The 13,689-nt window shown below is 63.9% G+C and overlaps 1 protein-coding gene across 1 annotated transcript; it reads left to right on the plus strand.

Annotated features, from left to right (window-relative positions):
• The first annotated feature begins 1,588 nt into the window (after positions 1-1,588).
• On the plus strand, positions 1,589-11,692 carry GABRD (gamma-aminobutyric acid type A receptor subunit delta). Its single transcript, XM_059894284.1, has 9 exons — positions 1,589-1,656; positions 7,415-7,527; positions 7,842-7,909; positions 7,998-8,218; positions 9,365-9,447; positions 9,837-9,974; positions 10,587-10,742; positions 10,961-11,172; positions 11,408-11,692. The coding sequence occupies exons 1-9, from the start codon at positions 1,589-1,591 to the stop codon at positions 11,690-11,692; spliced, it is 1,344 nt and encodes a 447-aa protein (XP_059750267.1).
• Positions 11,693-13,689: the final 1,997 nt, after the last annotated feature.

Consider the following 13,689-nt stretch of genomic DNA (forward strand, 5'->3'; position numbering starts at 1 on the left):
CTCCAGGCGGGCATTTGTGCTGGGACCTGCCTGACTGTCTTAGAGCTCGTTGCTGGCTTTAGGAAAGAAGGGTGAGACCCAGGCCCCTTGATCCGTGGCCCTCAGGATTGGGCTAGAAATTCCCAGCAGCAAAGCCCTTTCTTTCTTTTCTTTTTTAAGTAAATTTATTTATTTATTTATTTATTTATGGCTGTGTTGGGTCTTCATTGCTGTGCGCGGGCTTTCTCCAGTTGTGGCGAGGGGGGGCTACTCTTCGTTGCGGTGCGCAGGCTTCTCATTGCGGTGGCTTCTCTTGTTGCGGAGCACGGGCTCTAGGTGTGCGGGCTTCAGTAGTTGTGGCTTGCGGGCTCTAGAGCGCAGGCTCAGTACTTGTGGCGCACGGGCTTAGCTGCTCCACGGCATGTGGGATCTTCCCGGACCAGGGCTCGAACCCGTGTCCCCCGCATTGGCAGGTGGATTCTTAACCACTGCGCCACCTGGGAAGCCCCAGCAAAGCCCTTTCTACACTCCCCCCCGCCCCGCACCTGCTCTGGCCAGTGTCAACAGCCACGCACAGGACTCAACCCACTCCGGGACCAGTTTGCCCATTTTTAAGTGTTTTCATGAGATGTTCGCTTTCGGTCGTCAACTGATACCGAGTCCAGAAGTGAATGAATGAGACCAACCGAGAAGAGTTTGTGGTCAGCTTATTTGGGGAAACTGTGTAGAGTTTTATGTTCAGAAGAGTCACAATAGAGAATGCGGAGGCCTTGGCTTTTCTTGGCGGTTCGCTGGGGGTGGCGGTGGGGTGAGGTGGAGGTGTCGTCTCGTCAGAGCCCAGCCGACGGCCTGTGGGCAGGTGTGATGGAGCCTGACCCGCCAGGCAGAGAAGTCACTGCGTCCCGCGACCAGAGCGTGGTTCCGACCACAGACCTGCGGGCAGCGGCGCTCCGGGAGCGGCCTCCCTTGCCCCTCTCACCGCGCACCCAGCGGAGGGTGGGCGAGGCGCAAGCGCGAGGGTTTTGGAAGGAGCTGCCGGTGCTGGGGGCGCGTCTCGCCCGGTAGAAGGTGAAGGCTTCTGGGGCGCTGGCACCCTCCTCCCCCCGAACCAGCTCCCGGGGACCCGTGACCCCCACAAACGGCCCATGGCAGACTCCGCCCCAGGGACCAGGTTCTGCCGCGCCCGTCGGTCCGCAGGCGCCTGGCCGGCAGCGAGAGGCCGCGTCCACGCGGGTCGTGCGCCTGAGTCGCCTCCCGGATAGACGCGCGGAGGGACCCTTTCCGGCCGGCAAGGGCAGCGGCGCTGGGACGGGGAGTGCCGGACCCCCGGCCGGGGACGCGGGGGTCTGGCGGAGGCGGGAGGGGAGCTGCAGGCGGGGCGGCCGGAGCTGGAGGGGGGGCGGGCGGGAGGGGGCCGTGCCGCGCGGCGCGGGGCGGGGCGGCTCCGGGCTCCGCGCTCAGTCCGCCCTCGCGCCCGCGCCGCGCGCCCTCTAGCTCCCGCCCGCTTGTGCCGCCGCCGCCGCGGCCGCCGGCTAAGCAACTTCTCGAGCTCCCGCGACCGGCCGGACCCCGGCGCCGCCCCCGGCCCAGCGCCCAGCCGGCCGAGGCCATGGACGCGCTGGCCTGGCTGCTGCCCCCGCTCCTGCTTCTCTGCGCGCAGCAGCACCGCGGCACCAGGTGAGCGAGCGCCGGGTCCGCGCTGCGCGGGGGCCGCCCTCGGTGGGGAGTCCCGCGCCGGCCAAGCCCCGGCTGCCGGGCTGGAGCCCCGTGCGAACCCCTGCTCTTCAGGCCCCCGCGTCTGCCCGCACCCACAGGCTCCCACCGTGTCGGTCCCCCATCCCCCCCATGACTCCCCCACCCGTCTCCCCCGCGGGCCCTCCTCTCCAAACTCGCCGCGGAGATGCCCTTGGGCGCGAGCAGCGGCGATGTTCTAGGTTCTGGCAGCCCCGCCGCCCCGGTGCTGTCCGCCGTCCCGGTGCTGAACCCGCGCCGCAGGGCCGGTCGAGGGCGTCGGAGCCGCCCGCAGTTCCCCCGGTGCCCGGGCTCGCCTGCTGAGCTCGGGTTCCTCGCCCCAGCCGGCACTTGGCCGATCCCTGGCTGGCTGGTGCCCTTCCAGGCGCGGTCTGAGCTCTCAGCAGGGCCCCAACTGCAGGCAGGAAGAAAGGAGGGATCCGGGGAACACGGGAGGGGAGGTTGCTCCCCTTGCTCTAAGAGCAGAGCCTCGGGCGCCAGCTTCCGTTGCCCTTAGCGGTCTGGGGTGGACACGAAGGCGCGTCCTCATGGCAGGTGTGGTTGTGGACCTCCCTTCTGGGACCACTTCTAATGCCATCCGACGCCAGGGTATGCGAGTCGGGGAGCCAGGTGCCCCTGGCAGGGGACAGACTCCGGATTTCTTTTTAACTGTCAGGAGAGGGGATGAGGCGCCCTGTCTTCCCCAGAGAAGGCAGCGGCTAAGAAGAAAGGTCCCTGTGCTGAGGCCCCTCCCTCTGGCTCCCAGGGGCCAGCATGGCCCCAGGTCGCTTTTCGTGTCTCTGCAGACCAGACTTGATGTGGGCCCCGGGTTGCCCAGCATCTTGAGCACTGAGTCTGGCTACCTGCCATAGGAGTTGTGAGGGGCCTTTTCGAAAATCGTCTTGGTGCCAGGGCTGCAGAAAAAAACAGAGCAAAATCATCTCTCCCTGCCCCTTCCCCCCAGCATTCCAGACTTCGTGGTCAACCAACTGATGTCGAGGACTTTAAAAGCCAGAAATCGTTGAACACTGGCCTGTGTTTTGGCTGTAGTCACTCGGACAATATGTAACACGGCTCTGTGTGTGTGTGGTCAGAGCTTACTTGTTGGTGGGTGGAGGGCAGAGCCAGGAAAGCCTGGCTTTGGTTGTAGACGTGGCTGTCATGTCAAAGTCACAGGCAGTGCCGATGTGGCCCCTGTCCTGGGGTCTTGTTCTTTATCAAGCCCAATGGGCTGTTCTCCTCTCTCCTTTTCCTGCTTCGCGGTCCCAGAAAGGGCAAAGCGTTGAGGTGTGGCTGTGGAGGGATGTGCTGGGGGCCGGGGGTCAGCTGCTGGCTCAGGCCCACAGCTGCGTAGCCGCAGTTCTGAAATCCAAGTTGCTCTGAACCCCAAGTCTTAGTCCAAGTTTGACACCAACACTCAGTTGGCGGCAAAGCCTGCCTTGCTTGTTTTGTCTGTATTCACGCTACTCATGGGGCATATTTATACATTTCCTGCTGGAAAATTCTCCAGACACACACCTCCCCAAGTGCTTGAGTGCATTATATTGCCTTTCTAAAATCTGCAGTGTTTTGAACTCCTACCCCATCTGGCTCCTGGGTTGTTGGGCGAGGGGTGAGCCTGTCTGCCGGGGTAGGAAGGCTGAGGCCCCGGGTGAGACGAGAGCCTCTGGGCTTTGGGGGCCTTCGGGGCCTCCTTTCCCATCTGCTCTGCATCCCTCCACTCAGAAACCAGGGGAACAGTGCCTTCCCTTCCCTCATCCCCCCCCCCCCGGTGCGGTGTGAGGGGACATCGGGCTAATGGAAGGGCCTCTTTGTTGCCGCCCCTCAGCCCAGATCCCGGGGCTCCTGTTGGGATAAGAAGGGAGTGAGCCGTGCAGCATTTGTGGGTCGGGTCAAGGCCACGCTTCCCTGAGTCTGAAGATCCGCTCACGCAGCGGCCACCCAAGCTCGCCGGCTGCCTACCCGAGTGGGTGGCCTTCCGGGGCTGCTGGCACCTCCGTCTCCCTGGAGAAGCTGTGCTTGCGGCGCTTGCCTCGCCCTCACCTCCCGTGAGTGCGATCCTCGTGGTGTTCGCCTTGGTAACTGAGGTGCCAGCGCTGCGGCGGCTGCTCTAAAAGCAGAGCTGTCAGGGATCCGTGGGCTTCGTGTGCGCAGGGTCGGGGGGGGGGGGTGGGAGGATCCTGGGGGTGGGCCTGCTGCCTTGCTCAGCTACACCCACCTTCCCTTTCCATCCCCAGGGGCACAGGCAAGTGACAGGGGTGGGGCTTCTCTCAGGGGGGCCAGGAGAGGGTGGGGGGCCTGACGGTACCCAGGAGCAACCCCGGGAGGGCGGAAGCTGCCTGTGATTTCACAGCACCTGCTTTGTCCCACAAGCTTGAGCCTGGCGTGTCTCTGAGCTTCTGTTCCTCTAATGAAACCCCAACCCTATAGGCCATCGCCAGCTGCCAGGGCCATCAGAGGAGTCAGACGCTCCCTCCCGGGACGTGGGTCAGAGTCCCCACATTCTGACCCCATGCAGAGCCCCCCATGGACCAGGTACCCTGCCCGCCCCACTGACTCTACCTGAACCAGTGGAGGAGCGTAGGGCCCTCCGGGACCCAGAGCACCATGTAGCCCCGCCTCCAGGGCACTCCGGCCCCCGCATCCCTTCGCAGCTGCAGAAACGGCCACCTTGTCCCAGGTGAGATGTGGCACCGCGGGAGCCTGTTCCCTTCTCACCCCTGGAGACGGCAGATCTGGGAACCCAGCAGTGTCCTGACACTTTCAGGCGAGCTTCATGGTGGACGCTGCCCTTGACCTTGCCTCTGTGCCCCTAAGTGGTTGTGAGGCCCTGGCCCAGGACAGGTGTGCTCACCTGTGCCACCAGCCCAAGGCCGGGAAGGGTGGTGCCTCCTGACGGCCTGGCTCCAAGTGGGCCAGCTGCTGGACCGGTCCAAAAATAAAGCCTCATTCCAATCCCTTTGCGTCCGACCTTCAGGGTGAACTCCATTTGCATTTTTAATTGTGCTTTACTTGGGGCCAGGGCTTCATTTAATTCCTTCTTTTACTTTGTTACCAAAGCACCTGCCCTGTCCACACGCTGCACCCAGCCTTCACCTGGAGCGACCCTGTGGGCCTGCGGGGAGAGCGGGCTTTGCAGGTCTCACTAGCTGAGGACCTCCTGGGTCACGTTCAACCTTCCTCATGGGCCAGTATGTGGAGCAGACGAGGGGCCCAGGTGCCCTTGCTGGTGCTTCCCAAGCCCCGGCGGCCCCGAGGGCTTCTTGAACCCGCCTGAGAGGACAACGTCTGGGGCCAGTCCAGCTGGATGCCGAGCCCCACCAACTCAGCGGCAGAACTTGCTCCCGGCCCCTCCCTCCACTGACCCTCCCTTGGTCTGGACCAGGCCCCTTTCTGTCTCCATGGCCCATCCAGCCCATCATCCCCCCAACCTCCACGATGGTCCCCAGTTTATCCCCCCTCTTCCCTCAGGACACTTCCCATGCCCCTCCCTCACAGGCATCCAGGTTTAATCTAATTAATCGAGCAGCTCCTTGTTCGGAGTGCCGGTTTCCCCCTGACCCTGGATGAGCCCCACGGTCCCCCCCTCCACACTCTCTGCCCCATGCCTGCCACTGCCCTGCAGGCCCCTCCCAGACCCCACCGCGTGGAGCCCTCGCCCGCCTCCTGCCTCTTGCCTTGCCCCAGACTCACTTTCTCTCTCTTTGGGCTGTGATGTCACTTTCTCGGGGAGGCTGTCCCTTTCTCCCCAGACAGAGGGCTCCTGACCTCCCCTTCCTGTGACCCTCTTCATGCTCAAAGCCCCTTGCTTTGCCACCCCTTGCAGACGCTGACCTCTGCATGGGCCTGGGCCGCGACTGTCCTTGCCCGGCTCAGTCACATCTCTGGAACAGAGCGGCGCCAAGGGTCACACTAGCCAGATGGACGGGTGGATGAACAAATGCATGATCAGGACAGCTTCCTTCAGGGGCCCGGGGCGGGGCCAGGAGAGGGATGGGGGTTCAGTGGAGGTGGGGGGAATCAGCGTGGGGACATGGGGGGGTCAGAGTTAGCGCCGGAGAAAGAGGTGGGGACAGATGGCAGAGGGTCTGGAGGGTCAAGGAGGCGTCTAAGAGGGGAGAGGCTGGAGGGCAGGAGTCAGGGAGCATAGCAGCTGGAAGCAGGCAGGGGACTGGGGCCACGGGCGGAGGGGGCCGTGGTCTGCGGTGGCCCAAGTGGGGGCTGGTGGGGGGGGCGGGACACAGAGGCTGCGCCGACAGGCTCAGCGGTAGCCGGTCCCACTTCCGGAGGGGAGGGGCGGGGCGGCCAGCAGCAGCACCGCGGGAGCCCAGAGGAGTCAGCGGTCTCGTCACGGTCCCAGCTTCTCTGCATCCAGACCCTGGCGCATCGTCTCCCCTGCGGGCTCTGGATGGGCTCGGGCCCCAGGTGACCTGGAGGCCTTCTCTGCCCACTGGGGACAGGAGTGATTCAGAGAAAAACAAGAGGGTTCCTCCTGAATGTCCCTCCTCGTTCCCTGCTGTCAGATTTAGGAGAAATGCCCCCCCCCCCCCCCGCCGCCGCTGTGGGTTGCAGGAGCAAGGCTGTGTGAGGTTCCCGGGGCTGCTGTAACAAGCGACCACAAGCTGGGGGACTTAAAACAGGGGGAATTTATTCTCTCGTAATTCTGGAGGCCAGAAGTCTGAAGCCAAGGTGTCGGCAGGGTCCATGCCTCTCTCCAGCCTCTGATGCTGCCGGAGTCCCTGGTGTCCCTCGGCTTGTGGCCGCATCACTCCAATCCCTGCCTCTGTGGTCACGTGGCTTCTCCCTGTGTGTCCATTTCCTTTTCTTCTAAGGACACCAGTCATGGATTTAGGGCCCACCCTAGTCTAGCATGACTTCATCTTAACTAATTACATCTGCAAAGCCCCTGCTTCCCAATAAGGTTCCATTCTGGGGTTCTGGATGGACATGAATTTGGGGGCTCTGTTTCCCAGAGGGTGGGCAGAAGGAGGGGGGCAGGCAGAGCCACTGGGGGGCTTCTGGCAGTCGGCGTGTGCGGGCCGTGAGACGCCTGTGTCTTTGAGTCCCCCTGTGGCCCCACCAGGGACAAACACGACCAGCACAGGCTGTCAGTGAGGTTAATCTGAAACCAGGGGGCATGGCCCCCAGCTGCTCCGGGGTCAGGCTAAGCCCCGGAGGCACGTGGCAATTTGGGGAGCTCTGGAGACTGCCTGGGAAGGGACAGAGAGCAGGAGGCCGGCCTGCAGCCTCCCCACGGGCCCTCGGCCTGGACTGGGTCGCGGGTTTGGGACCTCACCCTCTCTCTCCCTCTCCCCAGCCTTCAGCCTCCTGGTCACATGTCTTTTCTCCCAAGTCACCTCCTACAGGACACATTGCCCTCAGAAGCTGAAAGGGAGGCCATGTGCTCTTGTTGGGGGACCCCAGGGGTGGGGATGCTGGGTGGTTATGGAGGGAGCCGGGGGCCTCTGCCTGACCTGGGTGGCCTCCCTCAGGGCCGAGTGGGTGGGGTGTAAGCTGAGCATAGAGGCCAGTGGAAGAGGTCCAGGAGTCCCGGGCTCTGCACCTCCCGGGGGCTCCCTGTGTCCGGCGTGACTGGTCAGGTCCAGCCCGCAGGGCCTCCTCCCTATCCACCCCTGGCCTAGGTGCCCGGGACAGGCTCTGTCCCTGGCACCCTGCCTGTGACCAGTGGGCCTTGCGTTTCCAGGGCAATGAATGACATTGGCGACTATGTCGGCTCCAACCTGGAAATATCCTGGCTCCCCAACCTGGACGGTTTGATACAGGGCTACGCCCGCAACTTCCGGCCTGGCATCGGAGGTGAGAGTGGCCGTCGGGCTCGGGCAGACCCTGGGTCCAGTGTGGGTGTGAGCCCTGCTTGGCTCTGGGCTGGTGCAGAGGCCGGCTCCCCTGAGGGGCGTGCCCGAGCTCCTGCGCCAGCCCCCAGGGAAACGGCTAGGAAGGTGGATCTGCTCAGGCCTCAGGCTGGTCTGCACCAAGACGGCCTCCCCTGCAAAGCCCCTGGCTGTTCCCTGTCCCGCCTTCTGGGGCATTCGCTGGCCTGTCTGAGCAGCCGGGGGTGCTGGGACCTGGCCTCAGCCCCACCTGCCTCGGGCCTGGCTCCTTCCTCGCAGGCCCGCCCGTGAACGTGGCACTCGCCATCGAGGTGGCCAGCATCGACCACATCTCGGAGGCGAACATGGTAGGTCCCACTGGCCTCCGCCCCACCCCCGGCCACGTGCCCCCAGGAGCGGAGGGGCTGACGGCCAGGCCTCCACGTCCCCCCGCAGGAGTACACCATGACGGTGTTTCTGCATCAGAGCTGGCGCGACAGCAGGCTGTCCTACAACCACACCAACGAGACTCTGGGCCTGGACAGCCGCTTCGTGGACAAGCTGTGGCTCCCAGACACCTTCATCGTGAACGCCAAGTCGGCCTGGTTCCACGACGTGACGGTGGAGAACAAGCTCATCCGGCTGCAGCCCGACGGGGTGATTCTCTACAGCATCCGGTGAGCGCAGCCGGCTGCCTGCCCGCCCACCCCCCACGGAGCGCACTGCTGAGAGCTGGGGGGATGGGGGGTGGGGGGTGGCGGTATTTATATCCCCCGGCAACCAGCAGCTGCGCAGGAAGCAGAGGTTGCTGGCCGGAAGCCAGCAGAGGCCGCTATTTGGCTAACGCGTGCCCTTGTCTTTTTAAATTGAGGTGAAGTTCACATAACATCAAATCAAGCATTTAAAAGTGAACAATTCCGTGATACTTAGCACACTCCCTATGTTGTGCAAACATCACCTCTACCCACTTGTAATACATTTCGCCCGAAAGGAGACCCCGTGCCCATTAGCAGTCACTCCCCGTCTCCCCTCTCCAGCTCTGCAAACTGCCAATCTGCTTTCTATCTTCATGGATTTGCCTATTCAGCACATTTCACACAAAATTAATCATACGCTACGTGACCTTTTGAGTCTGCTTTTTTTCACTTAGTGTAGTGTTTTTGAGATTCATCTGTGTTGTGACACTTATCAGAATTTCCTGCCTTTTTATGGCTGGGTGACGTTCCATTGCATGGACACACCAGTTTTGTGTATCTGCTCCTCCGTCGACGGACAGCTGTGCTGGTTCCGCATTTGACTGTTGTGAGCTGTGCCGCTGTGAACACACGTGTACATGTATTTGTTTGAATGTGTGTTTTCTGACACATGCCTTTTAAAAGTGGACTTCATTGCCAACGTTTTAAAGATCAGGAGATTTACATAAGAATCTAAATTCTCTTGGAAAACCAGCCTTTTCCCAGGCTGCATGGTCATTGGGGACGCCTAGAGGCCGTCCCCAGGGGCAGACCAGGGGGCTCAGGCTGGACCTGCCTTATTGGCCCCCGGCTTAGCCAGCCAGCTGTTCTGAAGGACGAGGAAAGTGAATGAAATCCGGTTCTTGATCCCTGAGGAAAGACTCACAGATATCTGTAAAGTGGCCGCAGTTTCCAGTTTCCACCCAAATGCCAGCAGCTTGCCGGCAAGACCAGAGGCAGCCTGCCCCGCCCCGTGAGGGGGCCGTACTGGCTGGGTGCAGGGGCGTCTCTGCCATGTTGGGCCAGAGAGACGCCGGCTGCCGGGGGCTGGCCTCATCCTGGGGACCCACCAGTGTGTTGTCTGGGCAGAATCACCTCCACGGTGGCCTGCGACATGGACCTGGCCAAGTACCCCATGGACGAGCAGGAGTGCATGCTGCACCTGGAGAGCTGTGAGTGCGGGCTGGCGCGGGGGCAGGGAGGCACGGGGGGCAGAAACAGACGGAAGAGAAGGGGCCGGAAGGCCCGAGCAGCCTGGCCCTCCTGCTGCGGGTCAGCACCCTGCCCAGGACAGCCGGCCCTGGAGCCCAGACAAGACGTGTGCCTGTGTCACTGGGCCAGCATGGCGGCCCCTGCGGGTCACCCTGCCAAGGGTGACCTGCCCTTTGGCCAGCTCATCTGGCCTTGCCCACCTTTGCGAGGTGCCAGGCGTGGTCCCAGGCCTCCTTGCTCCCTGCCTCTGTGTATCGGGCTCCCAGCACAGGCAGGGCAGTCCTGCGGGGGCTGCCGGGGGCTGGGGAGGGGGCGCCAGGCTCTGCGGCCCATGTGGGCTCTCCTGCAGACGGCTACTCGTCCGAGGACATCGTCTACTACTGGTCCGAAAACCAGGGGCAGATCCACGGGCTGGACAGGCTGCAGCTGGCCCAGTTCACCATCACCAGCTACCGCTTCACCACGGAGCTGATGAACTTCAAATCGGGTAACGCGGCCTCTCGTGGCCTCTTCCTTGTGAGCCCCGCTGGTGGTTTTCTAGTGCTTTCCGCAGAGCCACTAGCCGGCCCTGAGGGCCCCCGGAGGATACAACTGGAAAACCGCTGGTCGGCGCAGGCTGTGCCTGGCCGAGCCGCTCGGGACGAGCCCTAGTGCGGGCCCGGATCAGGTTTCCTCCGCCTTACTCCTCGCTTCTTCATTGCTTCCCGGGGTTTGAGGGGTGCCAGGGGGCTCCAGGGCCAAGCCTGTGTCATCTCCTGGCCCCTCCCGCCCCTGCTGCCCGGTCGTCGGAGCCAGCGAGCCCCGGCCGGCTCTTTCCTCGAGCTTGGCGGTGCACAAGCAGGGCAGGAGAGGGGTGCACCGCGCTCTGGGAGGGGCCCACTGGGCCAGCAGCAAGGCCGGCATCTTTCTCCTCTCCCTCCTCTGGTGGCCCTGCCGCAGGGCCGGCCCCTCTCCTGACCCATCAGGCTGTGGGGGGAGGTGGGGACAAGGGTCTTCCTCTCTTTGGAGGCTGGCAGTGGCCCCAGTTCCCGCTCAGCGCCCCTCTCCCCGAGCACTGCCCTGGGTGGTGGGGCCTGGTGCTAACGGGGGTCTCTGGCAGCCGGCCAGTTCCCCCGGCTCAGCCTGCACATCCACCTCCGGAGGAACCGGGGCGTCTACATCATCCAGTCCTACATGCCCTCCATCCTCCTGGTCGCCATGTCCTGGGTCTCCTTCTGGATTAGCCAGGCAGCAGTGCCCGCCAGGGTGTCTCTAGGTACGGGGCCCTGGCCTCTCCCGCGAGGGAGCTGGTGGAAGGAGGGAGCCTGGGAGCAGGGCCCTAACCCCGTTTGTCCTGAGCACAGGCCTTGCCTTGCAGTCCCTCGGGCCACTGTCCTGGGGCAGTGGCCAGCCAGGCCGGGCCTGGTGAGAGGAGCCTGACCTGCACCCAGGTTGGGGTGGGGTTCCAGCGATGGCACCACCTGTTCCCACCAGGCATCACCACAGTGCTGACCATGACCACACTGATGGTCAGTGCCCGCTCCTCCCTCCCGCGGGCATCGGCCATCAAGGCGCTGGACGTGTACTTCTGGATCTGCTACGTCTTTGTGTTTGCCGCCCTGGTGGAGTATGCCTTCGCCCACTTCAACGCTGACTACCGGAAGAAGCAAAAGGCCAAGGTCAAGGTCAAGGAGCAGAGGGCCGAGGTGAGGCTGGGAGTGGGTGGGGCGGGGGGGGGCCTCTCATGGTCAGGACGAAGGGCAGCGCCCCCGCCCAGCACCAGGAAGGGTCAGCATTGCTGGCGGGGCAGGGGGCACTTTTTCCTGTGCTCAACCTGGGACCCTCTGCCGCCTGCTCTGAGGATAGAGCCGCTGGCCTGGGCTGGGGGTCCTGCCCCTCGCTCTCCAGCCACTCAGCCCACCCCTCCCCCTCCCCATGCAGATGGACGTGAAGAATGCCATCGTGCTCTTCTCCCTTTCGGCCGCGGGCGTCACCCAGGAGCTGGCCGTGTCCCGCCGGCAGTGCCGCGTGCCCAGGAACCTCATGGGTTCCTACAGGTCGGTGGAGGTGGAGACAGAGGAGACGAAGAAGCAGGGGGCCCAGGGGGGCCTCCGTGTGCTTTTCAAGCCCATCGACGCGGACACCATTGACATCTACGCCCGTGCCGTGTTCCCGGCGGCCTTCGCCGCTGTCAACGTCATCTACTGGGCCGCGTACACCATGTGAGGCTGGCTTCGCAGGTCCCATGCCCGGGACCTCCTGGGGGAAGGACCCCCAGGGGCTCTGCGTGTTTCACAGGGGGGAGGACCACGGGCCCCATAAAAGGAGAGGAAGGCCTCAGCCTCGCTCAGCACCCCCAAGCTCTGTCCCCACCCTCACCCGGACCCCTGGTCTGCAGAAGACGGCCCAGCATCTCCTCTCCTTCAGCCCAGCCTCCTGACCCAGGAGCCAGGCAGGCACCGGGCCCCGGGGAGCTTTGCGTCTGACTCGGAAAAGGATCCTGATTCTGGGACTTCGCTCTGTGGGTTTGGACCAGGGATGGGGAGGAGGCCGGGCGTGGGAGGTGCTCATCTTCTCGGTGAGAAAGTGGGAAGGCCTTTGGTCCCAGCATGAAATAAAACGGAGCCTTTGGCCGCTGCTTAAATTCACTGTGACCTCCTCTGCTGGAGCCTGGAAGGCTCTCCTCCCACTAGCTCGACGGGCTCAGGACAGAGGGACCTGGGGACCGAGACTTGAGGACAGAGGGGCTGGGGGGAGGCACGGGGGCTGGAAGAGTCACTCACCACCCCCCCAGTCCCTTGGGTGCACGGCCGGAGGTGCCATCACAGTGCCTTCTGTACGTGGTGATGGGAGAACAGAGACCACCAAGTCCCCATGAACACCCCAGCCCCCTCCCACATCTGCTGCCACCACGGACTCAGGGTGACAGGGTCGCAGCTCTCAGCAAGGGGCCCGGGTCACCCATGCACCAGAGCAGGGCAGGTCCTCACAGTCAGAGGGGACAGAGGCGACTAGAGGGGCAACTGTGCAGCCGAGCTGTCGGCCGCAGGGTTGGGAATGCCAGGCCCAGTGCCCTGCTGTGATCAGGTGGCAGCCAGGCCACGACCCTGCTGGCCCTGAGGTGCCCCCGCAAACCACCTCGAGGGGCGCGTGACGGTGACTTTGTGGGAATCAGAGAGTGTGCCCTGCTGGGCCCCCTGCCCAGGGTGCGCCCTGTCCCCAGGCCACGGCAGCAGGCGCTGGGGACGCTCACCCACTGCAGGGCTTAGCTGGCAGAGTGACCCCTGAGGCCAGGTGGTCCAGCCAGGGCTGCAGGGCCCAGCGGCCCCCCCCACGGGAGCAGCTGTGTCCGAGGCCTGCATCCCGCCCAGGGCTCACACCTCGAGCTCGAAGGCCGCTTACCTCCTGAGGACGCCTCCTTGCATCCGGCTGCCCCTTGGGCCGCTGCTCTAAAGGACTTGGCTGCAGGACCGAGCAGGGAGCGGGGCCTCCGGGCCCCGGAGTGACTGACGTGGGAGCAGCAGAAAGCGGGTGGCCGAGATGCAGCAGAGCCTGGATCTGGGTCGGCCAGGGCCCCAGGCCATGCCTGGCCAGCTCTGACAACGAGGACAGTGACGCCTCTTTCTCCCCTTCCCAGATGGGCGCCCTCTGGCCTGTGTGTCTCCAGCAGCGTCACTGCTCCCTCCTCCTGGAACATGGAGAGTGGCCCGGGGATGGGACGTCCAGGCCCCGGTGGCGTCCTGAAGCTACCGGGCTGGGCCCGAGACTGCCCACAGCACCCCCGCCCCTGGCACCCAGGGTCCTGCCCTAAGGCCTGCCTTCCACCGGGGCCTCTGGCGGATGCGCGGGTAGGTTCAAGGTTCCCGGAACTGCTGTGCTCACCTGGGTCCAGAAGCCAGCGAGCCGACCCTCCTCTGCTGCCAGGACCCTGCCCACCCCGGCGCCCGCCTCTCCCCGCCTTCTTCACGGCTCCCAGGCTGCCCTCCTTCTGCTGCACGTACCCACAGGGAGCTATTTAAAGCTGGGCTTTGTGACTGCCTTGGGCACCCACGCAGCGAGGCCCGCCCGGGCAGGAGCCTTTGCTTGATTCTGCAACGGGCAGTCACTCCCTCTAGCCTGCAGGCTGCTATTTCTGCCCACATGTTTACAGGGCCAGGAAGAGGGACGGGAAGGGCCGATGCTGTTTAAACGCGAGCTCTATTCCGGTGCTGATGACACGAGCA

Source organism: Balaenoptera ricei, chromosome 1 (assembly GCF_028023285.1).
Source record: "Balaenoptera ricei isolate mBalRic1 chromosome 1, mBalRic1.hap2, whole genome shotgun sequence".
Taxonomy (NCBI): domain Eukaryota; kingdom Metazoa; phylum Chordata; class Mammalia; order Artiodactyla; family Balaenopteridae; genus Balaenoptera; species Balaenoptera ricei.

Coding starts and splice junctions, on each gene's coding strand:
- GABRD (XM_059894284.1), top strand. CDS start 1,589: ATGGACGCGCTGGCCTGGCTGCTGCCCCCGCTCCTGCTTCTCTGCGCG. Junction 9,448..9,836: donor CATGCTGCACCTGGAGAGCT/GTGAGTGCGGGC, acceptor GCTCTCCTGCAG/ACGGCTACTCGTCCGAGGAC. Junction 9,975..10,586: donor GCTGATGAACTTCAAATCGG/GTAACGCGGCCT, acceptor GGTCTCTGGCAG/CCGGCCAGTTCCCCCGGCTC.